Genomic DNA, 27,032 nt, shown 5'->3' with positions numbered 1-27,032 from the left:
CGGACCTAAACTTTACCTCCCCTCCCCCCCCCCCCCGCCCCCCCCTCCCCCAGAAAAAATACAGTGTTCTTGCTTGTGACAGGTTCGCGAGCAGCGTGGGTGCTCCCCGAAGAGCGCCATTTCTCTCCACTCCTGGGTGAGTCTGACACCCGACATGGCGTCAGACAAGGTCGTGTTTGAGGTCTGTTCGATTCAGTTTGAGGTCTCACCCCGGTACCAGCTGGAGCATCTCATCGGCACAGGGGCCTACGGCACTATTTGGTACGTTAGTTGAAGCTGTCGCCCCCCCCCCCCCCCCCCCCCCCCTCCCCCCCTGCCTCGGAGGTAAACCCTGCTTGCTGAGTAGGGGCGGCGGTGGTGGTGGAGCCGCTGCGCGTGACTGCTTTTCGGCCTCTTCGCTCGCCAATGGTGTTTGTTGTTCGTTTGTTGGTTTGTTTGTTCGCTCGTTTGCCAAACGTCATTCGGCGGAAATGCGGGAGAGCGGGAGCGGGCGAAGAGAAGGAGCAGGGACGTGAGGACAAAGCAGAAAGGTGCGTCAGAGGAGGATGGAGAGGCTGGTAGCTCACAGACTGAGAATGATGCGGTGGGGGCTCGGTAGCCGTGGCGTGGACACCGAGAACAAGGATGGCGAGCATGAGGAGATTGCCGTGAAGAAAATTCAGGACGTGTTTGCCAACATGCTCGACGCGAAGCGTGCCCTGCGCGAGATCCAGCTGCTCAAGTTCCTCAAGCATAAGAACAACAACATTGTGGAGATTCTGGACGTGATGCCGCTAGATGAGGACTTTGACGATCTGTACATTGTGATGTCGCTGATGGAGACGGACATGCGCAAAGTGATCAAGTCGGACCAGGTTCTCTCTAACGAGCACTACCAGTACTTTCTGTACCAGCTCCTCCGCGCCATTAAGTTTATGCACTCTGCAGGCGTCATTCACCGCGATCTCAAGCCGGCCAACATCCTTCTTGACTCGCGGTGCAATCTCAAGGTGTGCGACTTTGGGCTCTCACGGCTGGATACCTCGCACCACTCGTTTGCGCAGGACAACGGCGACTACACCGAGTACGTGTGCACGCGGTGGTACCGCGCGCCTGAGGTCATCTTTGAGCGCGGCGCATACACCAAGGCCGTCGACATGTGGTCGGTCGGCTGCATCTTTGCCGAGCTCATCGGCCGCAAGGCCCTATTCCCGGGCAAGGACCACGTCCACCAGCTCTCGCTCATTTACCGCATCATCGGCACGCCCTCGATGGACGAGATCATGAGCATCACCAACGACATGGCCCGCGAGCACATGCTCTCCGAGCCGCGCTACGACCCGGTCCCGTTCTCCGAGATCCTGCCCGGCCTCGACCCGCTCGCCGAGGACCTCCTCTCCAAGCTGCTCACCTCAAACCCGGCCGACCGCCTCACCGCCGAGGAGGCCCTCTCACATCCGTACCTCGCCGCCCTCCACTCGGCCATTGTCGAGCCGACTGCGCCGGCCGAGTTTGAGCTGCCCTATGTTGAGGCCGACCTTACCGAGGACGACCTCCGCGCTCTCATCTACAACGAGATGCTGTACTTCCACCCCGAGATCGGCGCCCACAACCGGGACATGAAGTCGGCTGACGACGCCACATGGTAGTGGCAAAGCTGCTTTGATGCGCGATGCGCGCGCGCTCGCTCTCGACCTTTCTCTTTCTCTTTCCCCTCCCCTCCATACAGGCTTCTTCGCGTAGAAGCCTCTCCTGTGCGGCGACAGTAACATTCCGCTACAAGCCTAGATGAGCGAACAGGTGGGGTACGCCGGCAACCGCCATGCATCCCACCGCCGTGTAGGTGAACAGCCGCGCTGGGGTGTCGACGGCGTAAGCCTTGGCAAGCGAAGGACAGCCGGTGCGCGGGACGACGCCGGCCCTCCGGCCGATCGCCAAGCAGAGCGGGAGGCTGACGGCCTTGGCCACTTCGCGCGTTACCGCAAGGACTGCAAATCCAACAAGCGTACGGGCTAGGAGGCCGAGCGCGGTGAGGCCCGGACCCACCGGGATGCCGGCGGCTTGCGCACTCTGCACCACACCAGAGCATCCTGCACCGGGGCAACCAAAGGTGAGCGCGCGCGCAGCGTCGCGCTCTGCGTTGTACAGCGCCGAGCCAAGGTGCGCCCCATTGACCGCGCCGAGAATCGTCACGGTATCGGCGTACGTCGATGTCCACTCGGCGTGCCCGTTGAGATAAGGCACAGCAGCGGTGGCCACCACGCTGACGACAACGACAGCAGCCGCCGGGTGGTGCCAGCCGTGGGCCGCGAGGGAGCTTGCCATCGCGCCCGCCGACGGCAGCGACATCGGCGCGTGCGAGACCACGTAGTCGTCGATGGTGGCACCAAGCGACGAGTACGCAAAGGCGGCGTAGAAGCCAAGCCCGAGCCCAATGCCGGCCACCACATCATACGTTGAGTGGACGCCCATGTACAACCGCGAGAGCGTCATCGCTACTGCCCACGTTCCCGCGATGGCCCACAGCGTCTCGTCCGAGAGCCCGACGTGCGGGTGGTGAGTGCTGATGAGGCCGGCGAGCGCAAGTGGGAGCGAAAAGGCAAACATAGCGTGAGTTGACGGCATGCCGTACTCGGTGTTGGCGTAGTGATGCTCGAGGCGGACCGCTGGCGCACTAGGCCGTGGCAGCCGCGCAATGTCCTTCAGCAGCTGCCCGATGTATCCCGAGACGCCCCAGAGGACCATCACGCGTCGTCCGGCCAGCGGCGCGCCAGCCCAGAACAGGAACGGGAGAAACACAATGTAGAAGAGCTCGTTGCCGAGCGCAGCGCCGGCGGTGAAGATCAGATGCAGGAGAAGGTAGCCGCGCTCGCCGTCAGCGCCCACCCCGCACGCCCGCTGGAACGCCGCCACCCGTCCAAAGTCTGCCTCAATGGCCTCCTGCGCCCATGCCCGCCAAGATCTGCACCTGCTCTCACCATCCTTGATCTCCTTGCTCTCTGCGTTGCCCGCCATCTCCGTCCACTCCTTGCCCACTGCGCCACTCGTACTTGGCTGCCCAGCACCTCGCTGTCCGCCACCCATACGGTTGTACTCGAGGCGTTTGTCTGTGTGCGTGTACGTAATGCCCGTGTACACACGCTTTTCCGTACGCGTGTATGGAACAGAGTGGTGTAGTCGCTGTGTGGGCGTGTTGGCAGGGATATGGCTTGAGGGCTTGGGCTGAGCCAAACGCAGCCCCCGCCCCAATATCCTCACCCGTACCTACCACCCGTCACCTCCGGCCGCCGGCCACCCGTCACCTCCGGCCGCCGGCCACCCCTTCGCCGCTTTGCTCTCCATTTGCCACACCCGTCAAATCGTGACTGGTTTGGTCAAAGGCAGCCCAACCCGCAAATAGCCCCAACAACAACACAAACACCGCCCCACCTAACCCCCCCCCCCCCCTTCCCGTATACCACACATCACACGAATGGTGTGGCTTTTGTCACGCGAACGCATGACAGAGTCGCTGGTCACTGTATGGGTCGCCATACAGCCGCTGCTCCTTCGGCTGGCACCCGGCGTAGCGGCGCTGTTCCTTCTGGCGACACTCGCCGTCGTCCCGCTGGTCACCTGGCTTCCGCAGTCAATCCTCGCCAGCACTGCTACCGCCTTGCTCCCGTGCATCCCGCCGGCAGGTGTGATCATGCTTGGCCTCTGCGTCTTTGCTCTTGCTCGTGCTGCCACCGCGCCTGTCGCCGCCTCGCCAGCGACGGTCCTCCCTCTTTGGCTCCGCGGTCTCGACGTCCCGGCAGCACTGCTTCTCCTCCCGGCATCGGGCATGCTCGGCTATGCAGCTGCTTCGCCCATGTGCACGCTCATTGATATGGTGGCGTCAGCATTGGCCATCGTCCTCGCTGTCATCCTCCTCCTGGCGCATCGTCTCGCCCTCTTTGTTCCGCAAGCCGCAAGCTCGGTCGTCGGCGCATGGCTTCTGCCGACGGACATGCTGTACGTGCTGCTGGCCACATCGATCTCGTCGGGAATCGCGCTTGGCTGTGCCGCGGCTGTCGAGCCCATCAGCCGGTCATGCAAACTGTTTGTGGCAGTAGTTGGTGCTTTTTCATGTGCTGTCATGGTTGTCTCGCTCGCTCGCCGCTGGTTCTCGCACCCCCACGCCCGGGCCGCCAACTCTGTTGCCGCCGCCCTTGCAGTTTTTGTCGTCATCCTCCACGGCTCGTCGCTCGCGGCCGACTCTTTTGACCGCTCGGCACTCGCCGCCATCAAGACTTTCCTCAATGGTCTCGCCGCCGCCGCTGCTGTCGTCCTCGTCCTCAACGTCAACGCGAGGCTTGCGAAGCTGCGTGCGAGACTTGCGTCTGGTCTGGTTGACTGGGAGCTTGCCGACGTGCTGGAGACCGGCTCGCGGCTCGACATGTGGAGCGCTCTCGCCTCGCTCTCGCAAGTCGCCGAATACCGCCGGCCGTCGCCGCTTCTGATGAAGCTCCGCGCCGCATGCACCGCCTTTGTTTGTGGCTCGTCACCGCACGCCTTTGCAGCCGCGGCCGCCGAGCTCCACCGTGCAACTGGAGACGCCACAAGAGTCGCCGACGTTCTTGCTCTGGCATGGGCGCAATGGCCATCATCGTCTGCTATCGCGCTCCAGCTCCTCATCGCCAACGTCTCTGGTGCAATTCTTCCACCAAAAGTTCTTGTCGCCCTCCTCGCCTCGCTGGACAACATCAAGCTCACGTCTCCGGCTGCGGCTGCCATTGCTGTCTACGGTCGCGGCTGCCTCAAGCACGTCTCCGACTCGTCCGTTGTTCGTGGCGCTGTCGATGACCTCGCCTCGCTCCACATCACTGCGCTCGACACCTGCGCAGCTCTCGCCTCCACAATCGACGCATCGATCTCAGCTGCACCACCTGTCGATGCACTCGCTGCGCTCGCCGAAGCCCGCCTTGGCCCGTTCTTCTCTCCGCTCACCGTTGCCCATGCTGCCACGCGATCGTCGCTCCGCAACTCACCGGCGGCTCAGATCCGGTGCGCAGCCTCAGCTTGGATCGACACCCGGTCCATTGTCGAGAACTGTGATCCTGTCGACGACACATCGGCCCCTGGTTCGGGCGCTCGGCGCTCCTCGCCGCCTCCCGTCCTCGACCACCACGGAAGCAACACATCCCTCCCTGTTTTTGTAAGCTTGCGGCGCGAGCTTGCTTCGTACTCGCTCCACACACTTCTCTGCCGGAGCTTGATCCCGCTCGCCTGCCTCGGACTCGTCGTCCTCGCCGGCTTTATGGCGGTTGTTGGCTACTCGTCGTCGGTCAGCGCGCTTGTCGCAGCTCGCGAAGCCGCATGGGGTGTCCGCGCCTCGCTTGTACACGCCTCGCACTCGTCTCGAAACTGCCCGGCAGCGCTCGATGCGCTCCTTGCCAACCATACTGCCGTGCTGACCTCGGGCCTCTCGCCGCGGCTCATGCTTGCTACAACTCGCACCCTTCCCGATGCTGTCTTGACGGCATTCTGGCTCAAGCACCCGCTCGCACGAAAGCTGTTCAAGGCCGGCGGCAACGCCGCGTTCTCGGCAAAGTGCTCGGCGGAAATCGGCGGTCTGGCATCGTCCGCTCACGACCCAAGCAGCGTCATGATCCAGCTTGCTGAGCTCAACGGCTGGCTTCGCTTTGCGTGCAGCGCCTTGCTCCTCCTCGCGGCACTTTGCCTTCTTCTGCTCTGGCGAGGAGCTGTTCTTCCGGTCCTCTCGTCAGTGGCCCAGGCTCGGACCCTGCTGGATCAGTCAGTCTACCATGCCCCGACCTCGTTCTGGGGCATGCTCGCATCGGCCTACTCGAAGCGTGCTGCCGAACTTGCCGCTGTCCTTGCTCTCTTTCGTGATGGCATGCTCTCTCTCGCGTCGGTGACGCTGGTGTCACTCGACGATATGAGCCCAATGGAGTCCAGCCGACGCAGCGGCCGCTCAAACGTCGCTGCGACTCCGCAACCGTTTGCTAGCATGCAAGGCTCGCGCGGCAAGTTCTCTCTCAACACCCAGGAGCCGCCTGCCGTTCAGGAAAGCTCGCGACGCATCGCTCTTCAGCGCATCGGGTTTGGCCTCCTTGCTTTTGTCATGGCGGCTGCCGCCCTCGCCATGTCGCTCGAGCTTGCGTCCCGATTAACGGCACTTCCAAACGCGGTGTCGAGCTACGACACCGCGCTCGCTTGCTCTGCCTCTATTGTGCAAGTCGCACACAGCTGGAGTGTGAGCGGCAAGCACGTGGCGTCGGCCTCGGCCTCGGCGCCGGCCTTGCTGCAAGCTAGGTCCCTTATCTCGTCGCGATGCCGCCAGCTTCCACGGGCAGACGAGATTGACTCGCTGTTGGCCATGGCTGGCTTTGTCGCCACCAAAGAAGGTGACCCAGCATCTATCGTCGCCTCGCTTACCGCTGCCCAGCGTGTTATGGACGAGAGCGTGGCACTGACGAAGGCTGCATCAATGGCAGACATGGCCTGGTTCTCTTCGCCGGTCTCGCTCCTAGCGTTTTTTGTCAGTCTCGCCGCTGCAGTCGTTCTGGCTACCGGCGCGACCGTCCTGTGCGCCCTCGTCAGACCCGTGGCCAGTGGGCGCGGCTACGGGCTGCTCCTCTCGCTTCTCACCCCGCGCCTGGCAGCCGTCGCGTGCTCGCTCTCGTCGTCGACTCTGATGCACCCGCTCAAGCTGAGCGGACGAGCGCTCCTCCATGCCTCGTGTGATCCGGTCCTAGTCATTTCGCGCAAGGGCATTGTTGAGTTTGTCAATGACGCCGCAGCCGAAGTTGCAGGCTACACGCGGGAAGAGCTGCTAGGAACGCGAGCGTCGCGGCTGCTGGCGTGGAAGGCGCTTGCGGCCAAGCTCTCTGGTCCGATTGCCACGTCTGCCTCTGGCATGGCATGGGTCCGCAAAGCTGTCGACAGTGGCATCGGCTCGACGTGGGTCCCTGTCCATCTTCAGTGCACGCTTGTCTCCCCAGACTCGGGCGCTATTGTGGTTGTCCTTACCTGGCCAGACACACCGTCGCTCAACGGCAACCGGCAGCTGCACTCGCTCGTCAAGACGCTCCGCCTTGGCATGTTTGAGTGGTCGGTAGAGGACGACTCGATTTTGGTCTTTGACTCGCTGCAGGATGTGTTCTCGTCCGTGGCCTCCATGTCGGACGAAACTGCGGGCGTGCATCCAACGTCCAAGCTGGAGCGACTGAACCACTTGCTGCAGTTCCTGCCCAAGTCCGACCGCCAGCCATTCGAGCAAGCACTGCGGCAATTCATTGATTCAGTCTCCGATAACGATGGCGGTCGCCGCACCATCCGGCGCGAAGTCTCGCGGCTTGGCTCACTCATGGTCATCAACTTTGACGGGACTGTCCTGGGTTCGTCGACAAACAAGCCGATGTCGACCAACTCTGGTGGCTCAAAAACCGACAGAGCGGTCTTTAAGTTCCGCACCCGGCTCCGCATGCCAAAGTCAGAGAATCAGAAGACTTCCTCCGAACTGTCACGGCCCGAGCTCGACGCCAACGATCGCTCGACCGAAACCGAAGACAATTCGATGGTCATGCTCGCCGAGTCGACTTCGGTGCTTGACTCGGACGACGAACCTGGGAGTGACAGCGAGCGCCGAGCCGAGGACGAGGCCGACTCTGCCTACGTCGCTGTCGAAGTGTGGGGTGGGTATGATGAGGTTAGCAAGACGTTCACCGGCACGATTGTCCTCGTTGACGACCTACTCAACATGCCCGGCAGCACCGATGCAGCAGAAAGCACCGGAACCGGCGACGGGCTTGCAGTCGCGCCGCTGGTAGTCCCGCTCGAGACCGCGCCACTGGGTGCGATCCCGGTTGTCTCGCAACCATCGATCGAGCTTGCTGAGGCGACGCGGCAAATGGCGGCAACGCGGCACGCCGAGTTTGTGGCCCGCGAGTACCTGGCGCAGCTCTCGTACTCGATCCGCACCCCGCTCAACTCGGTTGTTGGCCTCGCTCATCTTCTCTCGCGCCACTCGGTCGGAAGCTCGGTGACTCGCCAGCGGTGGATCGACATTCTCCACTCGTGCTCCGACCAGCTTGTTTCAGTCCTCACCAACTTTTTGGCGACACCTTCGGGCGATGGCGAGGCGCTGGCATCATCGTCAGCAGAGGCCGCATCGCTGACAGCTGCCGCCGACGGACTACCGCTGCAGCTTGCGCCGGTGTCGCTCAACGCGATGTTGAGCAACGCGGTGGCGTCTGTGGCACTCACCCATTCGCTCGAGGACGTCATGGTTGTCATTCTTGTCGATCCTCGCATTCCCGACCCAGCGCTTGTCAACACTCGCGTTCTCTTTTCGCTCATGTGCAACATGGTCGCCGATCGCGCACAAGAGCCACACCCTGCAGCTATCCTCATTCACGTGTACATCGCCGACGGCATCAAGAGTCGGCTGGCGGAACATAACTCTCTGTGGTGGCCAGCCAAAGCGCCGTCAGCACCGGTTGGCGCCACCATTCCGCTACTTGTCACCGTCGGACGGTACTCGTCGCGGCAGTCGTTTGATCCGACCGAGATGGCTCCTGTCCTGGACGAGGAGGCAATTCAGCCTCGGAGCTTGGCTAGCAATGACCTCAACGTGTCGGGTGCTGATCTGACGGCCGTGTCACCAGACCAGGCCAAGGCAGCATACCTCCAGTCTCGTGAGCTCTGCTACCGGCTTGCCAAAGACGTGGGAGGCACGGTGGCGTTTCCGTCATCGTCTCTCTGCTCGCAATCAACTCGCGAGACGCAACTGGCTTCGCCACGGTCGCGGTTGACCGAGCTCCCGGCGTGGTTTACTCTCACGCTTCAGGTCCCGAAAGCGCCAGAAGCACGCACTCGCGAGGACGAGTTTTCAGAGCCTGACATCGAAGAGGTGGTCGAAGGCGTTGGGGTTGTGCTCGCGCTTCACTCGACAGCAGTGATGCAAGCGCTCGACGAGTACCTCACGCATCGACGGTTGCGGGTTGCCACGGTGGCGTCGCCAGTCCGGCTCCTCGACGGGTTCCAGGTGCTGGACACGGCGACAGCACTTTCTGTTTATGTGGTGGAGGAAGTTGGCTCGGCGGCTCGGACGCGGCGACTGCTGACCAAGCTGCGGCGGCTGTACATTGCGCGCGAGGTTATTCTGGTGTGCTCAGTCGACTCGGTCGTGCCGACACTGCCCATTGTGACCGACGACGCGAACACGCGAGTGGTGTTCAAACCACTGGTCGCGTCGATGCTGATGCAAGTGCTCAGCGAGACACATGCGGCGATGGCCCGCCGAGTCTCAACTTCGCCGTCGACGGAGACAGCCCCGACGCGCAAACACGCGCTGATGGCGGCGAGCATGACACGGACGACGGCTCCAACGCCAGAAGCGGCATCTCTTGGAGTGAGTGCGGCGACCAATCCCAACCTGCCCGAAACTGTCATTGACGGCTCGAACATGTCGCTTGTTTCCAAGTCGCTTGCCAACATCTCCACCACTGTCGATAACGTCTCGGTGGACGTTGTGTCGGGCGACAAAGTGTCGGACGACGGGTCGCAGACCGCGTCGCCAGGCTCGCAGTCGGACGGTGGGCGGAAGCGTCGGAAGCGGCGGCGGAAGCGGCGGAAGCGCAAAAAGGGCAAGAAATCCAAGAAGCATCGCAAACGGCATCATCGGTCCAGGCGCAAGCGATGGTCGATGTCAGTCTCGTCTGACTCATCTGGCTCGCCACCGCGGGACCTACTCGCCGACCTCATGTCGTCCACGAGCTCGGCCGGCCTTGCTGAGCTCATCCGCGACATGCGGAACTCGCAGCGGTCGTCGGCTCACTCGCTCGAGTCGATAGAGGACGTAGCGCCGGCTGTGACCACCATGGATGAAGCGCTGCGGAAGCAACGCGACGACGTGGCCATGGCCACAGACGGCGTCCGGGCTGACCTGGCCAAGTCGGGACTGCTTGGCTACAACTCGGCGCGCCGCCGCAGAAAGTTAGACACCAGTGCAATGCCACATGCAGCTGCTGTCCGCGGTCCACCCTCAGCTTCGGCATCTATTACCAGCATCGGCGGCATCTACTTGGAGCGTCGCTCGCCGTTACTGATTGTCTCGGGCTCGGGCTCGGGCTCGGGCTCGGGTTCGAGCTCCAACTCGGGCTCGGGCTCAGGCTCGGGCTCGGGCTCTAGCTCCAGCTCGGGCTCCAGCTCGGGCTTGGGCTCGGGCGCGTCGGTTGCTTCCAGGCCGTCGGCTGCCTCGGGAGATTCGGTCGACATTGACTCTCTCAAAAGTAGCTTGTCGGGTATTTGTCTCCCGCTCGTGGGACCAGCTGGCAAGGTGCTTGTGGTGGAAGACGACCAGATCTCGCAGATCATGGCGTGCGTCATGATTCAAGAGCTCGGCTTTGACGTACTTGCGGCAGCCAACGGCGCCGAGGCACTCGTGTTGCTGGAGCAGCACGCGCGCGCGTTTGACATTGTCATTATGGACTGTCAGATGCCGGTCATGGACGGCTTTGAATGCACACGGGCCATCCGCGACCTCGAGCTGCGAAACGGATATGAGCGGTTGCCGATCCTGGCATGCACGTCCAAGACAGCGCGGGCGCAGATGGCCATGTGCACCATCTCGGGTATGGACGACGTCATGAACAAGCCGATCAACGAAGACATTCTTCGTCACATGCTCAACTTGTGGATGCGGCCCGACTTTCGGCACCGCACCCAAATGGCGTACTACGCCCGCCGCGGCTCTCTCAACCTGCATGTCGATTCAATCGACGACATCACTCTCGCTAACCATGACGAGCTCACCGATCACTTTATCGAGAAGAACGAGGACGCGCGGGTTGTTGCCGCTGCTGCCAGCGAGCATGTTCCAGTGTGGGCGGCCTCGATCAGCCATCTTTCTGTGTAACCACCTCTCTGTGTAAAAGAGAAGCTACGCGCTTAGCTCTGCCATGGTCTGTCGGCCTCTTGGCAGTCGTTTTCATGTCCGACTCCCGCCCATAATCAGACGAGCCGAGGTGCGAGCCCGAGGGCCAAGCCGAGCGAACAGTTCGGCGAGGGCCGAGCGGAGCGGACAACTCGACACTCGACTCGAATACGGACGTCAGCATGGCTTCGCTTCGTCCAGTGAACGCGCTGGGAGGAGGAAACGGCGGCGGTATCACCATCTTTGCAGACACACCAAGTGCATCCGAGGCCTTCAAAGAGAACGCATCGGCAAGGTCGTCGGCCAAGAGCGCAGGCGGGCGGACGGGCCGACGGTTTGGTGCCCGGATCGACCCCAATGCCCAGGCCCCGCGCCAGCAGGCGAGCCGCAAGGCGGCTGCCGGAGGCAAGAATCGCACCTTTGGTGCCGACATAAGGTATGTACCAGCAAGTGTGTGCAGGTGGGTGGGGGAGGGAGGAAGGGGAGGGGGGAGGGGAGGGGGGGGGAGGGGTCCGGCTATGGGCTTGCTGCGGGTGCGGCCGTTGGAGGCCTGCGACACGAAACATTTCAACTTTTGAATTTTGTGTTTCGTTTTTGGTTGACGACGGCCGAGTGGGGTTGATGGGGGATGGAGTGGCGAGGTCGACTCACGGGGAGCCCGCATGGCGGCGGGAGGGGGGTTGACAGCAACGTGGGTGTTGGTGGCGGTGGAATGGGAAAGTCCCGCGATGGAGGGGCTAAAAAGACGTCGGCCACCCGGCTTGGTGGCGTGACAGGAAGGGACAAGCTGGCGGCGCTGAGCGGCGAGTGGGAGGTCGAGCAGTGTTTCGCGTCCGATCCGGCGCAGTGGGAGCATGCCAATGCATACACTGATGCGGATCTCGATGATCTGGATGCACTGTTGGCCTCGGCAGCCGGGCTGCGGGCACAGAGGCGCCGGCCCGCACAGAGCCGGCGCGATGCCAGCCGGCTGTTCTCAACCGCCGGCACACCGCAAAAGGTGACGGCAGCGGATGTGGGGCTGGGATCGGCGGAGCGAGTCCTTGATGCGGCGCTCGACTCGACAGCAGCGCGCCTTGGCGTCGTTGGTGGCCTGGACCTCAGCTTTGGATGCGGAGACGCCGGGGATGACGGGTGCGACAATGGCGACATCTCCCTCGGCGACTGGTGAGAGCGATCAAAGCGCTTCCAAGATGCGGGTAAGTAAGTCTTTTACTTTCGCGGAGCGCAATCTCCGCGTCCAACTCGGCATCAAGCCTCGGTAAGGTCATCGTTAAAGTAGAGATAGATGGCCGGATAGTAGTACGAATCGGGGAGCGAGAGGTCATAGTACACTTCCTCCTCGTCGTCGATACCGTTCTCTTCGAGGGTGAGGTCCATGTCGAGGACGCGCCCCAGCCGCTTCCATGTGTACGAGCTGGCGTGGGCATTAAAGTCTACGTACCGCTCCAGAATCTCTGCGAGCGTCTCCTCGGCACAGACCTCGAGCACGTCCTCCTGCCCAGTGAGAGTGTTTGTGATGCGGATGTAGCGAGTCTTGGCCGAGAGCAGACCGATGCACCGCGACGGATCCATCCACCACGGCAAGCCAAAGTCATTGTCCCACTTTGCCGCTGGTCCGTTGGGCGGCAGATGTAGATACCGGCCCTGCGGCGCATAGGGGACCGGCAAGTTGAGCGCCTCGTCGAGCTCTGCCCGCGGCTGTCCGGTCTTGGCCTCGAACCAGTGCGAGATGTCAGTCCCTGCCGCCTTGAGCATGGGTTCGGTGAGGCGGTCTCCTACAGTATGTGTATGTGTGTGTGGGTGGGGGGGGGGAGGGGAGGGGGAGGGGGGGGTGAGTGCGGAAGGGGGCGGTGTTGGCGGCGGCCGGGTTGGCGGCGGCCGTTGAGGGCTGACTTACCACATCGTCCCCCCCCCTCCCTGGATCTGTTTCTCTGCTACGTACTTGCTGCTCAGGTCAAGGGGGTGAACGGGGTAGGGTGTGCGGTGCGTGGCTGGCATGGACGAACGACTCGCTGTCGTGGCAGGCTGTCCTGCGGTGGCTGCTCTGGTAGGTGACCAAGGCTGAGAGGATGGTCGGGATAGCCAAACGCTTCGCACATGGTGCCACTCACCATCGCCATCACGTCATACCATGCTGTTCGCAGTGCTACCAAGCTGGGATCGATGAGAATACCTTTGTCCGCAAGCCGCAGGCTGTCCGCGACGTGGCTCTCTTCGACGTCTCCGTCCCGGATCCGCCGTACGCCATCTCGGGCAAGCCGCTCAAGTGGTTTGCTCATCTCACCTCGCTCCTACTTGTCAACGTGCGACTGTCGCAAGCCTCCGTCTCTGACCTCGGCTTTGACTCGCTCCCGCACCTCCGCAAGCTCTGGCTAGCAGAGACCAGCATCTCCTCCCTCCCGCGTCGACTCTTCCGCGAATGTACCGTGCTTGAGGAGCTCTACCTCTATGGCAACCGTCTGGAAGCATTCGATGCCATTTCTGATGTAGCATCGTCGCTCACCGTCCTCTCGCTTGCTGACAACGCGCTAACGTCTCTGGACACGCTCCCGATCCTACCGGTTGTCCGCAATGTCGATCTGGCCGACAACGCGCTCGCCGGCCTTGCCAACACCGAAAGCTGGCGCATACGCTTCCTCGAGTTGTTAGACTCAACCTTGCTGGAAACAACTGGCGCTCGCTGCCGTGCATCCTGCCTCTCACGGCGCTCGCGCGGTCACTCCGCTCGCTAGCGTTCGACAACGCCGATTCGGGCCCGAACCCGTTTTGCGCTGCGCCGCTCTACGACGTCTTTCTTCTCTATCACCTACCCCGGCTCGCCAAGCTCGACGGTCGCACCGTCGGCGACTCGGCATCGCGGGTCGGCCCGTCGCCCATCGACGTCGCCGAAAACGTTTTTGCCGGTCGCGCCGTCTACGCCTCTGCCCGTATCGCCGCACGCGCCGCCGCCAACGCCGCATTTCGCGCCGCAGTCGACAACGCTGTTGCCATAGCATCGGCAGCGCTTGCCAAACTCCACGCCGATGCTGGACTAATCGCCACTCTGGCGCACTACAGACCCTCGGTCCGCGCGTTGGCAGACTCTTCTGCACTCGCTGAGAGCGCGCTGACCTTTGCCAAAACCGCGGCGATCGAGCTCGCTGCTGCCGCAGACGCCCGCCATGCTGTCCTTGCTGCCCAATTGGAACTGGCCGCCGGCCTGGATCTGCTCCCGGTCGAGACTGCCGGCGCAGTCGTGCCCGGGGCGTGTGTATTGTCGAGCAGTGTCGAGGCCGCGCTTCCGTGGGCCGAGGTCTGTCTCAGTTTCGGTAGTCGGGCGTGCGGTGTCTCGGCAGTCTGGCCGCTCACGCTCTTGCGGTCTCGTGCCCCACGTCAAGCCCCACCCCGCTCACTCCGCGGTACATGTTCTGGCTTGGATCGACCGAGCCAGCTGGTGTGCTGCGGGCCATTCGTAACGGCCTCGACAGCTGGTCGCAAGGTGAGCATCAATTTGCGTCACAGCTCTCGGCGCTGGAACCGGAGCGCCTAGCGGCCGCCCACGTGGTTCTAATCTGCAAGGTGTACCTGGACCAGACCGACAGCGCGGCCGCCGCCACCGGCGGTCTCGGCTGCAAACTTGGACTTGATCCGCGCAGAGCCAAGCCGGCGTTCGTCATTGCACTCGGCCCGCGGGCGCTCCCGTTTACTGGAACAGCCCTGGATGCTGATCCTCGGCTGGTTGCTGCCGTCGCTGCCGATTTCGCGCTCGCCAAAGCTCCCTGTCTCGCCCCGCTTGCCAGCATGACGTCATCAGTCAGGGCTGTGCTCACTGCGGCATTCCCGCCCGAGCAAACGTCACCATCCGAAGCACTTGCGCTCGCGCTCGCGCTGGCGGACGCATCGTCGAGTCCGGCGCTTGCAGCCGGCCCCATCGAGGCTGTGGTGCCGTCGCTAGCTGCGCTCCTTGTGCCGCCGCTGACCAAGGATGGAGCGAGCCTCGTGCGTCTTGCTCTCGTCCACTGCGGCTTGACGAGCCTCGACGGACTCACGCCCGACCTGGTACCGGCTGTCACATCACTGGATGTCACTGGCAATGCGCTTCGGTCGCTCGACGATGGTCTGGCGGCGCTGCTGCCGCAGCTTGTCGAGCTTCGTGTCGGGCACAACAGGCTGGATGGAGCAACGCCGACGCCTCGTGGCGCACACACCCTCCTCCGCAAGCTTCGCAAGACAGGCTCGCGGCTGCAGCTCATCTCGCTCGCCTTCAATCCGCTCTGCAGGCACTGGCCGAGCCACGCACGGTACCGCGCGGCTGTGCTCGCACGGCTCGGACCGCACTTGCGTGAGCTCGACGGAACGGGCGTCGGACCCGGGGAGCGCAAAGCGGCCAAGGTGAGCGTGGCGGGCCTCGACGACGCGGCAGCGCTGGCTGCCGGCGGCTTTGTACCGACCAACGCGCACTTTTCAGCCTGGCCATGTTTTGTGCACCATCCGCAGAGTCGGCTCGGCCAGCGCTCTGCACCCGACAACACCCCACCAGTGGGTCTCCTTCTCTCCGGCCGCGCGCCACTGACCTCGCTCAATAGCGTGGCTGCCTGTACCTCGCTCCGCATGCTGGATCTCCGTGACAACGGCCTCGTCTCGCTCGCCGGCCTCGAGGCCCTGGCCCAGCTCGAGAGCGCAGTCGTCGCCGGTAACAAGCTCACCGATCTTGACGGCTTGCTGCAATGCCAGGCGTTGCGCTCACTCGACGCGTCGCGCAACGAGCTCGGCAACGCAGCGCTCCTGGAGCTCCCCCACACCTGCCGCAAGCTCCGAGTTCTGGACCTCTCGCACAACCACATCAGCTCGCTCACGCCGCTCGCCGACGCGACGGCGCTCCGCGAGCTCTATCTCTTCCACAACAGCGTGGCCCAGCTCGACGAGATCGACGTACTCGTCGGCCTCGCACATCTGTACAGTCTCGGCCTCGCCGGCAACCCGCTGGTGACCGACGCGCCACGCTACCGGGCCCTCACGCTCTATCGCTGCAAGCACGTGCGGATGCTCGACGGGGAAGCGGCTAGCTCATCGACGCGAGTCGACACGGCCAAGCTTGGTCCGGCCGGGCGCAGGCTGGCCGCCGGGCGCCGCGCGAGTGGCCGCGCCGCCTCGGCGCCCTCGCTCCGCAGCTAGCTAGCTAGCCCGAGACTGCGCGCTCGCGCAGATAGTCGGCAAAGGCCTCGACGGCTACAATCGGTAGCGTCGGCACAGTCTCGGGCCCGTACTGCGCCACAAGCGCCAACGCCGCAGACACACTGTGGTAAATGATGCCGCCGCCGGCCTTGGAACAGCCCGCGTAGACCGCCATGTCGTCGGCGCGGGTCACCTGGTCGTACATGACCGAGCCGAGCTGCGCCGCAAAGAGGGCCGACTTGTCAGGCTCGACGTGCGCGTTGCGGAGCGCATACCATGCAGCCGCCGTGAGCCGCACCGACGCCAGGCCCGGCGCCGCGTACGAGGCCACCACCGCTGACCCGCGCACCACCCACACCCTCATCACCACCGTCTGTCCGCCAAACGCTTCGGCCACCACCTGCTGCACCCGCTCCTCGGCAGCCACATCCAGAAACTTCCGGCCCGCCACTACAGGCACCATTTCGCCCACGTCCTCGCTCCTTCCCTCGCCCGTGGCCGCCATCTTCCTGGTGCCCTCCCCCAGCTCACGTCATGTGTCTATCCGTCTGGCCCCAGCCCAAGCCTCTCGGTGGCCTGCTTGGACCGAGCCGTAGCTGCTCTGAAAAGGTCGTGGAATCCGTGTCGAGGGCCCTTGGCTCCCCAGACCCGCCAAATGCAACTGTTCCCTCTATCTCTCTCTTTCCCCCTCTCCCCCGCCCCCTGGCCGTACACTCCACCACCCCCTCCACCCCGTCCATCCGCTCCATCCCGACACCTTTGACACCCGCACCCACTTTCACATCCACTTATGATCCATCCTCTCCCCAACACGGCCCTCGCCCTCGTCGTCGTCCTCGTTCTCGCCCTTGCCGGCCCGACGACGGCAGTCACCCGGCTGGTTGCAACCACGGGCAGCGACAGCGGGGACTGCTCAGTGAGCCCGTGCCTCACGCTCACGTATGCCAACGGACAGGCGCTGGCGGCAGACACTATTCTTCTTGCGCCTGGTACCTATGTCATGCCGCCGCCACCGCCCGCACAGCCGTCGGTGATGGTTGCCGTCGCAGACCTCACCATCACAGCCGCCCTCCCGGCCACCGTCACGCTGCAATCGGTGGCTGCGCCGGCGACCTCGACTCCGATCATCGGCGTCTCGGGCGCGGCAGTGACCGGCGTCACTCTCTCCAATCTCGATTTTGCTGTCCGGGCCGGCCCGTTTGTCACCGGCGGCGGCGTGCAGATCAAGGACTCGGCTTCGGTTGCGGTGATCAACTGTCGGTTCCGGATGATCTCGACCGACGCGCCGGACATTTCGAACTGTGTCAAGTTTGGTGTCGGCGTGGCCGTTACCACCGCCACTGCCGTTGTCCGCGATTGCACGTTCAACCAGCTCTCGTGCTGCTCGACCGGTGGCGGGGTCTTTGCTGATGCCGGCGCCGATGTGGAGGTCCACACCTCTACGTTTATCAGCAACGCCGTCGTGGGTGCGTCTGGTGCCGGCGGTGCCGGCGTGTACTTTGGCTCAACTGTTTCATCGCTTGTCACCGCTATGGTCGTCGCCAACTGCACCTTTACAAGTAACAGCGTGCCGTTTCGCAATGGTGGTGGCATCCACGGCGCTGGCTTTGCTACCGGTACCATCTACGGCTCACAGTTAACCAGCAACCAGGCCCGCAACGGCGGTGGCATCTACACACTTGGCGCAGCCGTCACTGCATACGATTTGGTGCTGAGCAGCAACACAGCATCGGCTGAGGGCGGCGGCTATGCGCTTGGCATTGGCTCGTCTCTCGACATTGCAACGTCAACCATTTCCGCGTCTGTGTCGCAAAATGGCGGCGGTTTGTACTCGAAAGACGCCGCCTCTATATCTGGCCGCGATCTCATCTTTCGCGACAACGAGTCGCAGTTTGGTGCGGGCGCCTCGCTCCTCGACGGCACGGGCCAGTTCACCTTTACTAATTGTCGGTTCGAGTCGAATCGCGCGCTGGACCGTGGCGGCGGGATGCTGGTCCGCGCACAGCACACAGCGGTGACTGACTCGGTCTTTGTCGACAATCGCGGCACGTCTGCCGGTGGGGCTATCGACATCCAGCAGACCTCGCAAGTCGAGATGGCAGGTTTGACCATGGCTGTGAATATCGCCGACGTCGGTGCCGCCGTCTACACCTCGGGCAGCTCAGTGCTCAACGTGACCGACTCGGTCTTTCAGCTTGGCACAGCCTCGATCGGCGGCGGCATGTACATGGCGCAGCAGTCAGTCTCACGCCTCGAGCGCTGCGTCCTACGCGACAACCGTGGCCTCTCCACAGGCGGCTCGATGTACGCTGCCGACACGGCGCAGATTGAGATGGACAACGTCGACATGCTCCTCTCAACAACTCCGTACGGCGGCGGGTGTGCGTTTTTCGAGCGGAACGCGGTCATTGTCATGCGCAACTCGCGCATGTCCAACTGCTCGTCGCCATCGGGCGAGGGCGGCGCGCTCTTTGCTCGCCAGAACGTTCGCCTCACACTGGCGTCGATGGTGTTTGAGGATAATTTGACCGGAGCACTCGGTGGCGCGGTATTTCTCTCTGGCGAGGTCATCGCGTCGTTAACCAACTCCACGTTCCGCGGCAACGAGGCCAAGGGCGACGGCGGCGCGCTGTACATGGAGCGGGACGTTGTGCTAGTTGCCGATGATCTGCTTGTGGAGAAGAACTACTCGCCCAAGTCGGGTGGAGTGTCGGTCAACGGTGAGTCTCGCATCGAGGCTTCGCGCCTTGTCGTCCGTCAGCACACGCTCTCGTCCAAGTCTTCGGAAGCCCCCATCACCAATGGCGGCGGCATCGGATGCTCTGGCACCGCCACCGGCGCCATTTCCGACTCGCTTTTCGAGGGCAACACGGTGGCCGGCTCTGGCGCTGCACTCTACACCTCGTCATGCGTGTTCAACCTCACTGACGTCACTGTCCGCAACAACGACGCGCTGCTGTTTGGTGGCGGCGTGCACTTGCAGCACGAATCGACGATTGTGGGCGGCTCGTTTGAGGACAACTCGGCGCGCTGGGGCGGTGGCGTGTACATGCTTACCGACGACGCGGCGACGCGACCGTCAGCGGCGCTTGTGGGTGTGGTCTTTGCCCGAAATGACGCCCGCGGTGCGGGCGGTGGCCTCTACTGGGAGGGCGTGCAGCCCATTCACGACCCTGCGTGCGCGGGGTGTACCTTCTCAGCCAACTTGGCGGGCGGGTACGGGCCGGACGAGGCGACGGCAGCCTCGCGCATCATCATTCTCTCGCGGCCGCCGGACGAGTTGGTGGCCTTTGTCGGCTCGCCGCCGCTCTCGATCGAAGCCTCGCTCTCATTCGACGTCAGAGTCCAAGTCGTCGACTACTACAACGAGACGTTTCAGTTTTCCGACCCGACCGCACGGCGCGAGATGAACGCCGAAGTTGGCGCCGAAGCCATCCCGGTCGGCAGCGAGAACGCAACGGTCATTGGCTCCAACCTGGTGACCATTGTGGATGGCTTTGCCGAGTTTACCGGCCTCTTTCTGCGTGGTACCCGGACCCGCATCCCCTACAACCTGGTGATGACAACGACGCCTGCCTCGGGCGTTACCAAGTGGGAGGTGGTGCTCGAGCAGTGTGAAGCCGGCTTTGCCGAGGTTGCGCACCCGGTCTTTCTCTTTGAGTGCATCGAGTGCCCGTCGGGCCAGTTTGATCTTGTGCGGTCAACGTTCTGCTCCAATTGCCCCGAGGGCGCCATCTGCGAGGGTCTCACTCGCATCTACGCGCTGGAGGATTGGTGGTGGGACGAGACGTCGCCAGACTCCAAGCCGCGCCTGTACTACTGCATTCCCAACCGGTGCTGCCCGGTCTCGCAGCCGGGCAATCGGTGCCAGCGCTCGCGACCGTGCGCCGATGGGTGGAACCAGACGTCGACGCTCTGCTCGCGGTGCGAGGACGGCAAGTACGAGTGGAACAACGAGTGCATTCCGTGCGACGGCACAGAGAGCTGGCGGTTCTTCCTCGTCTTTGTCATTTGCTGCGCCTTTGTCGCGCTTCTCTTTGGCTTTGGCTCCAAGCTGGGTGGCGAGATGCGGATCTTTATCTTTTCCTCCAGGCCGCGTCGCTGGTAGTAGGGCCGGTCCACCCGGTCACGCCGTACTTTGGCATGTCGATGGGCTTTCTGGACATTCTCTCGCTCGACGGCAAGTGCTTTGTCAAACTGAGTCCGTTCATGAAGCTCATCTCGCAGTTTACAGTTCCCTTTGTTATGCTTGGCATACTCTCGGTCATCACCGCGTGCTACATGGTGGTCCTCATCTCGCGGCGCAAGCGGCTCAAGGCCATTTCCGGTGGCGAGCACGTGCCGTGGGTCAAGACCGCGCCGTTCATCGATGCCTACATCAACTTGTTTGGCATTTGTACTGTTCCGCTCCTGCACACCTCTTTCCAGCTCCTGATCTGCCGCAAGGTCGGCGCGGTCTTTGTCCTCAAGCTTGCCCCCGACGTCGAGTGCTACACTGGGCCGCACTCCAAGTGGGTGGCGTTTGCCACAGGCATCACCGCGTTTTACATTCTCGTCTTTCCGCTTGTCGTCTACTTTCGGCGGCGGCGGGCGACGCAGCGCATCCTCTCACAACGGTTCTGGCAGCGCAACGTCTCGCAGCTCCGGGCCAAAATCTTCAAGCTCCACATGTTCTGGTGGGAGCTTGCTTTTCTCGCCCGCGACGTCATGCTCGTCCTCATGTACGTGCTCTGGCTAGCTCATCCGCGCCAGCGCACGCTCTCGATCCTCATGATCCTCTTCATGTCCTTTATTGCCCACTGCTACGCCCTCCCGTTTGTCGATCGCTGGGACAACGCCATCGAGACCACCTCACTGCTCACCCTCTGCTACACCGCCTTTGTCTGGCACTACCCCAACCGGTTCCAGCTCTCCAACGAGCGGACCGACGCTCTCGTCAAGAACATCTTCCTCTACACCGGCTTTGCCTCAACGGCCACCTACATTGCCTCGCGCGTCTCGTACGAGCTCATCGGCCGCTTCTTTCTCCCCATGTACGCTGTCGATCCCTCTGACTACGACGTCCACCACACGCCGCACACATAGCCCGCCGCATACGAAAATGAACATGTATTCCTCCCGTTGCGCTCGCCTGCCACCGCCGGTCACTCCGCGCCAGCTCCTCCCGCGCTGCCGGCCGGCGACTCACTGGGCCACCACACGCCACCCACACGGACCTCGACAGCTACACACTGAAGACAGCGGTACTCGTCGACGGCGACCAGCCCGCGCCAGCCATGGCCACCCCGCCGCGGCCTGGATTTCCTGCGCCGCGTCTCTCGCCTTACCATGCCCAGCTCCTCGCAGCAGTGCTCGACGACAGCACCGCTCCCACCCTCGCCCGCGCTCCTGTCGGTGGGAGCTCCCCCAGCAGAGACGAACACAACCGCTGGTCTGACGCCGAATCATCAGCTGCCTCGGACGCCTCGGTCCGGCTGTATCGCGGCTTTGAGCTGGCCGAGGTCGTCGCCGATCCCTCGCTCGACCATAGCCAGACGTACGAGCTGCTGCATGTGAGCTCGAGCCACGAGCTGGCGTACGTCGTCCGCAAGATCGACGACGCCGGCTTTGTTGATGATGATGAATGCGGCGACGGCAGCAGTCGCGATGTCGACGACGTGCTTGACGAGCTTGTTCCTGGCTGGGATCTCGAGTGGTCGGCGCACCTCGAGTTCCTCGGCGCACCGGGAGATGACGCGCAACCCCCGCGTCGTGGCCTCGCCTTTGGCACGCTCTCATCCATATCGCGTGCCTCCTCATCGGCATCGTCGGTATCGTCACGCTCATCGTCTGACAACGACTCGACCCGCACTATCGATCTTCTGCAAACAGACTCGGATGCGGTTCACCCGTACCCGCTCGAGAGCTGCGTTGACGAGCCGGGTGCGAACGCCAGCTCGGACGATCTGGCATCCTCTCTCCTTCCAGAACTCGATGCATCACTACGGATTGTTGATGGTGCTGGCACAGTCGATGCGGTAGGTTTGTCTGTCCGCCCACGCGCCGTTGTGGTGGCGGGTCTCGAAGGCTTTGTCGCCGCTGCTACCGAGACGGGCGTCGTTCATGCTTCGTCGCTCCTTGCGGCGTTCCGGTCGCTGGCAAGCACTGCTTTGAGCGCTTGGGCTGCTTGCGACGTTATTGCCGAGGCCCACCAGATTGTGGCCGAGTTTGACTCGTGTGCTAACGCCATTGCTGCCGCCGCATCTCTGGCGAGTCTGGTCGAGGGTCACAATGCAGCAGGGCGCGACGCCGGCGACGCCGTCGCGCTGGCAGGTACCGGCGTCGCCGCCGACTTTGTCCATGCATGTGCCCTGGCAGCGGCTGCCGGAATCGACAGCGTGCTCATCGCCGACGAGCTTGCCGGCGAGACCCCACGTGGTGTCCGTCTCGCTCCGTCGAGTTTGCCGGACGCGTGGCGCGCCGTGGGCACCGGACTCCTGCCGCTGCCGGCTCTCCCCTCTCCGCCGCCGCATCCTGTGGTGCCGAGCGACGCCGGATCGCCACTCGCCGAAGCCGCTCTGCTTGATGGATGCCTCCGGCGCCGGCTGATGTGTCCGCCCAAGGAGCGTGCTGCGCTGGATGCCTTGATCACGGCCCGGTACGTGCGCGACGACGCCGCTGTAGTCGTCAGTGCCGGTGGCTGTGGCGAGTTGGCGGCCGTCGCCGCGCCGCTCATTGCCCGTGCGGGCGGCGATGTTGCCGGCGACCTGTGGGTTTTTTCCTCGACAAGAGCCGCGCTGACGGCAGTAGCTGCGGTTAAGGCTGCAGTGTTCAGCCTCGGCGTCCGTGATGTGGCGCTGGGCGTCCTCGCACTTGCCTCGGGATCCGTCATGAGCGTACCTGGCGAAGGCGCGTGGGGTGAGCCGGTCGAAGCTGCAACGCACATCGCCTCTGCTGCTCTCGACAGCGGAGCCCCCGCCGGGACCGTCGTCATGGCTGGTGGCTCGTGGGATGCGTTTGTCGCACACGAGCCCACCGCCGCCCGTAGCGTCCGTGCTGTTGCCAGTGCAGGAGGGGACGTCGAGATTTGGTTCTGAAACCAGTCCAGACCCGACCCGACCGGGCAGCAACTCTCCTAACTGACCCAGCCAACAGCTGCCGCTGTATGTCGCCGCGATACTTCCACTTCCACGTCCACGCCATCGGCTTCGTTGCCCGGCTCGGATCGACTCGGCTGGCGACTCGACTGGCGACTCGGCCGCCGATTCGGCTCTCCTCTGGCCGGCAGTGCGTAACACCCGACCCACGCGCGCGCGTCACCATCGCTGAACGAGAGAGAGTCGAGGCACGGCAAGTGGGTGTGCGGGGAGGACGGGGCGTAAAGTGTGTCTGGCAGTGCTCGGCTCGCGGTTCGAGAGCCTCTTCCTCCGGCACGCCCCACACGACCTGGCCACGGCCCGGTATGTGGTCTCGCCGCTCGAGGTGCTCCCGCACCAGGTGGCTGCCCGGCTGCTACAAGCCATTGCCGCCACCTCGCCACACGCCGCACGCAATCTGGCCACGCTCGTGCTTCTCTTTGGTCCGGCCTCGCCGCATCTCGCTCTGCTGGACTTCTCGCTGGCCCCGGCGGCGGCGACGCCCGCGGCTCTCACCTGGCTTGCTTCGCCGCTCGGCCCGCCGGCCGACTCTGTGCGAGTCTTGCGGTTCCCGAACCTGACTGCGCTCTCGCTGGCCGGCATTCGCTCGCTGAAGACCCAAGTCATCGACAAGCTCATTGCCGCGTACGCCGGCTCGACGGCGCTTACAGCGCTGGATCTATCCGGGACAGGCAAGGCCGTGCGTGACTCTACTGTGGCGCTGATTGCGAGCTCGCTGCCACGATTAGCCTCGCTCTCGCTTGCCGACTGCAACAGCGTGACGTGCGTTGCACCGCTCTTTGTCTCACTCCCATGCCTTGCTCGGCTCTCGCTCCACGGCCTGCTGATGGTTGACGACATGGGCGAGCTACCACCAGGCTGGACGGCGGCCTCACATGCAAGCATGCTGTCGCTCGATCTCTCGGCGTGCGACGCGTTTGCGCCCTCGACGCTCAAGTCTGTACTCGGCGCCGAGCACATGGCGACGCTGACGTCGCTTGCGCTCGGCGGATGCGTCCAGCTCGATCTTGGCGTGCTCGGCCAGGTTGCGCCGGCCATGCCCAAGCTCCGGCGGCTAAACTTGGCCGGGCTTGGCAGTGCGCCGGCGCGACGAGCGTCTGCGAGACGCGCCTTTGCGGCGTGGCTTGAAGAGTGCAACTCGCTCACTGCCCTCGACATGTCGGGCGTGACTGGCGACGCCGGACTGGCCGGGCTGGAGGCGCTTGCCGCCGCCGGCGGCATGGCACCTGTATCGACGCTGCAGCTGGCCCACACGCAGCTCTCGTGTACTCTGCTGCAAACGCTGTTTGCTACACCGAGCATGCACCTCGCCGAACTCGATCTGACCGGCTGCGGCCTGGAGCGGCGCATGGTGGCGGCGATGGCGCCGGGAGCAAGCGTGCCCTCGCTTCGCTCGCTGGCGGTCCGCAGCTGCGGCCTCGGCGCCCGGAGTTGTCGCATGCTTGTTCGCATTGTTGTGCTCTACTACCCAGGCCTCACACGGCTTGACATGGCTCATAACCCCGAGCTGACCGACGCCGCGTTTGCGCTTTCTCCAGCCGGTGGTGGTGCGAGCGGCAGCGACGACGACGAGGACGGCAATGGCGAGGTGGAACAGGTCTTGCATCCCCACACTGCGCTCACTGAACTTGATCTCTCCGGCTGTCGCAAGCTCACTCCCGAAGGCATTGATGCCATCGACGAGCTGTTTCCATCGCTTTGTGTGCTGGGGCGCGGCGGGTGCAAGTCAATCCCGCCGGGCGTGGTGGCGCAGTGGGCGTCGCTGTGACGCAGGCGTAGCTTTGTCAGCACGGTTTTTTTACTTGCGCTCCTGGCTCCACCGTCCGAACATGCACTACCGCTCAGGCCTCGGTCGACTCGACACCGTCAAAAGCAGCGTCCCACGTCTCGGTCTCGATGAGACCCTCGAGACCGTCGTAGTCGCCGACAAAGGCGTAGTCGTCGCCAGTCTTGATGAACATCTGCGGGTAGCCGCGCGAGCCAGAGATACCCCACAGTGTGTTGCGCAGATCGCGGTTGTCGGCGTCGGCGCCATCGACCATCTCGACCTTGACCTTCTTGATCTGTGTTGGGCGGGGGGGGAGTGAGTATTCGCTCGAAACGCCTGTCCTCGCCCACACTTGCTGGCGTCGTCGCTACCACAGCCAACCTACCTCGCACCAGTCGACGACCTTCTTGGTGTTCTTCTCCTGGGCCAGATTGCCGCCGTACGACGAAATAAGGAGCACAGCCTGCTTGGTTGCCATGTTTTCAGTAGAGTAGCTGAGAGGTGTGGGTGGGTGGGTGTGGGTTTCGGCTGAGGCTGAAGCCTCGCCCAACTTTTACAAGCGGTGCCTGACCTGCCCGTCGCTCCCGTGCGGCGAGTGCTGCGGGACGTGCGTCTCGTGGCCGATGTCCAAGATCGGCAACCTGATGGGCATGATCAAGCGTGGCTTTGCCTGCTTTGAGTCGCTCGGCTGCGGCGCGTGCAAGAAGTGCAAGGGCCCGTCGTCGTTCTTCAAGTCGCCGTTCCCCACCCCCAAGCAGCCCGAGGTCAAGAACACGGGCATGATTGCCATCAAGATCCACCACTCGTCCGGCAACTGGCAGGTCACTGGCATCAACCGCTACTACGACGAGGTTGCCACCAACAAGCGCTTCAAGAAGGGCTATGACCTCATTCCCGAGTCGTTTGAGTTCCTCTAAGCTCGCAGGCCCGATCTTGACATCGAGCCCACGGCCTGACCTCCCCCCCCTCCCCGCTGCCCTGAACACTAATGAATCGAACGCAACCATGCTAACACTCCTCCCACCACCTACACACATACACACACACACACATACCACGATGCGGACCATGCTGACAGACATCGTCAAAACAGTTGCTGTTGTTGTCCCTGCCCTTGTCCTCGTCCACAGCAACGGCGCCAAGGCTGCGACGGTGGTCGGCGCGTCAATGAGCCCTACGCTCAACCCCCAAGCCGGCACCGTCCAGAAGCCGCCGCTGCCTGGCGTGGCGCAGCTGGAGCCGGCCACCAGCAGCTCAGCGCCGGTGCCTAGCAACGATGTTGTGCTCCTCAATGTCTTTGCTGCCAAGCACGGCTCACTCGGGCGCGGCGATGTCGTCACTCTCATCTCGCCCGACAACCCACACGTCGAGCTCGTCAAGCGGGTGGTGGCACTTCCTGGCGACGTCGTCGCTACCCGATCGTACAAGCGTCGATACGTCCGTGTTCCCAAGGGCCACTGCTGGCTCGAGGGCGACAATCCGCTCGCCTCGCAGGACTCGAACATGTTTGGCCCTGTTCCGCTCGGTCTTGTCACTGGACGCGTCGAGCTCATTGTCTGGCCACCGTCCCGCATCGGCCGCCCACCGGCGGCCCCGACTCGGCCGCAAACTCGACCCTTCTCGATTCGCGCATCTCCACCACATGACCATCTTACCCGCCGTCGTCCGTCCTCTTCGAGTGGCGCTGACAAAGCCACCATTCGACGCATCCCCCTCCCCCCACACTTCCCCTCCCTCCCCTCCCCTCCTCCTCTCCTATCCTATGGCGCATGCCAGTACTCCGATCCCTGATCCGATACAGCAATCTCCAACAACATCCATCCCTCCCTCTGCACCTCACCCCTCGCCCAATCGCCAGCAAACGTCACCCCCCTCCCCCGTCTCCCCTCCCCCGTCTCCCCACCAGCGACCAGCACCAGAGCCAGCCACACCACACTCGGACACTCGGCCAACACCACCACCATGGCTGCCGACCCGCGACCTGTGGTGGGCACCTTTACCGTCAATGGTACGCCCCCCCCCACCCCCACCCCCCTGTCTCTCTCTCCCCCCCCCCCCCCCCCCCCCGGAG

The 27,032-nt window shown here is 63.5% G+C and overlaps 14 protein-coding genes across 14 annotated transcripts in view; 10 read left to right on the top strand and 4 right to left on the bottom strand.

Moving 5' to 3' along the window:
- The first annotated feature begins 121 nt into the window (after window positions 1–121).
- Window positions 122–1,766, top strand: AMSG_03049 (CMGC/MAPK protein kinase). Its single transcript, XM_013904932.1, has 2 exons — window positions 122–261; window positions 599–1,766. Exons 1-2 carry the CDS (start codon window positions 155–157, stop codon window positions 1,626–1,628), a joined length of 1,137 nt encoding a protein of 378 aa, XP_013760386.1. The 5' UTR covers window positions 122–154; the 3' UTR covers window positions 1,629–1,766.
- Window positions 1,586–3,050, bottom strand: AMSG_03048 (sphingosine-1-phosphate phosphatase 2). Its single transcript, XM_013904931.1, has one exon. It carries the CDS (start codon window positions 2,992–2,994, stop codon window positions 1,756–1,758), a length of 1,239 nt encoding a protein of 412 aa, XP_013760385.1. The 5' UTR covers window positions 2,995–3,050; the 3' UTR covers window positions 1,586–1,755.
- Window positions 3,051–3,451: 401 nt separating this feature from the next.
- Window positions 3,452–10,882, top strand: AMSG_03047 (response regulator receiver protein; the record flags this gene model as incomplete). Its single annotated transcript, XM_013904930.1, has 1 exon — window positions 3,452–10,882. The coding sequence occupies one exon, from the start codon at window positions 3,452–3,454 to the stop codon at window positions 10,880–10,882; it is 7,431 nt and encodes a 2,476-aa protein (XP_013760384.1).
- A 200-nt stretch (window positions 10,883–11,082) lies between these two features.
- AMSG_03046 (uncharacterized protein) lies at window positions 11,083–12,071 on the top strand (the record flags this gene model as incomplete). The annotated part of the gene is made up of 2 exons (XM_013904929.1): window positions 11,083–11,323; window positions 11,677–12,071. The coding sequence occupies 2 exons, from the start codon at window positions 11,083–11,085 to the stop codon at window positions 12,069–12,071; spliced, it is 636 nt and encodes a 211-aa protein (XP_013760383.1).
- Window positions 12,072–12,094: 23 nt separating this feature from the next.
- AMSG_03045 (cytochrome b5 domain containing 1) lies at window positions 12,095–12,680 on the bottom strand. Its single transcript, XM_013904928.1, has one exon. It carries the CDS (start codon window positions 12,656–12,658, stop codon window positions 12,152–12,154), a length of 507 nt encoding a protein of 168 aa, XP_013760382.1. The 5' UTR covers window positions 12,659–12,680; the 3' UTR covers window positions 12,095–12,151.
- Window positions 12,681–13,000: 320 nt separating this feature from the next.
- AMSG_03044 (leucine Rich Repeat family protein) lies at window positions 13,001–16,057 on the top strand (the record flags this gene model as incomplete). The annotated part of the gene is made up of 4 exons (XM_013904927.1): window positions 13,001–13,039; window positions 13,072–13,476; window positions 13,524–14,185; window positions 14,239–16,057. The coding sequence occupies 4 exons, from the start codon at window positions 13,001–13,003 to the stop codon at window positions 16,055–16,057; spliced, it is 2,925 nt and encodes a 974-aa protein (XP_013760381.1).
- Window positions 16,058–16,111: 54 nt separating this feature from the next.
- Window positions 16,112–16,562, bottom strand: AMSG_03043 (uncharacterized protein; the record flags this gene model as incomplete). Its single annotated transcript, XM_013904926.1, has 2 exons — window positions 16,112–16,136; window positions 16,168–16,562. The coding sequence occupies 2 exons, from the start codon at window positions 16,560–16,562 to the stop codon at window positions 16,112–16,114; spliced, it is 420 nt and encodes a 139-aa protein (XP_013760380.1).
- A 285-nt stretch (window positions 16,563–16,847) lies between these two features.
- AMSG_11742 (uncharacterized protein) lies at window positions 16,848–20,165 on the top strand (the record flags this gene model as incomplete). The annotated part of the gene is made up of 1 exon (XM_013905037.1): window positions 16,848–20,165. The coding sequence occupies one exon, from the start codon at window positions 16,848–16,850 to the stop codon at window positions 20,163–20,165; it is 3,318 nt and encodes a 1,105-aa protein (XP_013760491.1).
- A 35-nt stretch (window positions 20,166–20,200) lies between these two features.
- Window positions 20,201–21,142, top strand: AMSG_11741 (uncharacterized protein; the record flags this gene model as incomplete). The annotated part of the gene is made up of 1 exon (XM_013905036.1): window positions 20,201–21,142. The coding sequence occupies one exon, from the start codon at window positions 20,201–20,203 to the stop codon at window positions 21,140–21,142; it is 942 nt and encodes a 313-aa protein (XP_013760490.1).
- Window positions 21,143–21,333: 191 nt separating this feature from the next.
- AMSG_03041 (uncharacterized protein) lies at window positions 21,334–25,165 on the top strand (the record flags this gene model as incomplete). Its single annotated transcript, XM_013904925.1, has 2 exons — window positions 21,334–23,101; window positions 23,433–25,165. 2 exons carry the CDS (start codon window positions 21,334–21,336, stop codon window positions 24,959–24,961), a joined length of 3,297 nt encoding a protein of 1,098 aa, XP_013760379.1. The 3' UTR covers window positions 24,962–25,165.
- AMSG_03040 (uncharacterized protein) lies at window positions 24,974–25,463 on the bottom strand. Its single transcript, XM_013904924.1, has 2 exons — window positions 25,347–25,463; window positions 24,974–25,256 (listed from the first exon to the last, which is right to left on the bottom strand). Exons 1-2 carry the CDS (start codon window positions 25,437–25,439, stop codon window positions 25,035–25,037), a joined length of 315 nt encoding a protein of 104 aa, XP_013760378.1. The 5' UTR covers window positions 25,440–25,463; the 3' UTR covers window positions 24,974–25,034.
- A 121-nt stretch (window positions 25,464–25,584) lies between these two features.
- AMSG_03039 (uncharacterized protein) lies at window positions 25,585–25,878 on the top strand (the record flags this gene model as incomplete). The annotated part of the gene is made up of 1 exon (XM_013904923.1): window positions 25,585–25,878. The coding sequence occupies one exon, from the start codon at window positions 25,585–25,587 to the stop codon at window positions 25,876–25,878; it is 294 nt and encodes a 97-aa protein (XP_013760377.1).
- A 142-nt stretch (window positions 25,879–26,020) lies between these two features.
- AMSG_03038 (inner membrane protease subunit 2) lies at window positions 26,021–26,649 on the top strand (the record flags this gene model as incomplete). Its single annotated transcript, XM_013904922.1, has 2 exons — window positions 26,021–26,515; window positions 26,641–26,649. The coding sequence occupies 2 exons, from the start codon at window positions 26,021–26,023 to the stop codon at window positions 26,647–26,649; spliced, it is 504 nt and encodes a 167-aa protein (XP_013760376.1).
- Window positions 26,650–26,903: 254 nt separating this feature from the next.
- AMSG_03037 (RapGAP/RanGAP domain-containing protein) overlaps window positions 26,904–27,032 on the top strand; it is a 3,714-nt gene continuing 3,585 nt past the window's right edge. The window contains exon 1 of the mRNA XM_013904921.1: window positions 26,904–26,969. Coding sequence (XP_013760375.1) covers window positions 26,924–26,969 — 46 coding nt within the window. The 5' untranslated portion in view covers window positions 26,904–26,923. The remainder of the gene's footprint in view (window positions 26,970–27,032) is intronic.

The sequence above is a fragment of the Thecamonas trahens genome (assembly GCF_000142905.1).
Source record: "Thecamonas trahens ATCC 50062 unplaced genomic scaffold supercont1.11, whole genome shotgun sequence".
Classification (NCBI taxonomy): domain Eukaryota; order Apusomonadida; family Apusomonadidae; genus Thecamonas; species Thecamonas trahens.
The sequence above is the reverse complement of the archived record's forward strand: the minus strand, read 5'-3'. Positions and strand labels throughout refer to the sequence as shown.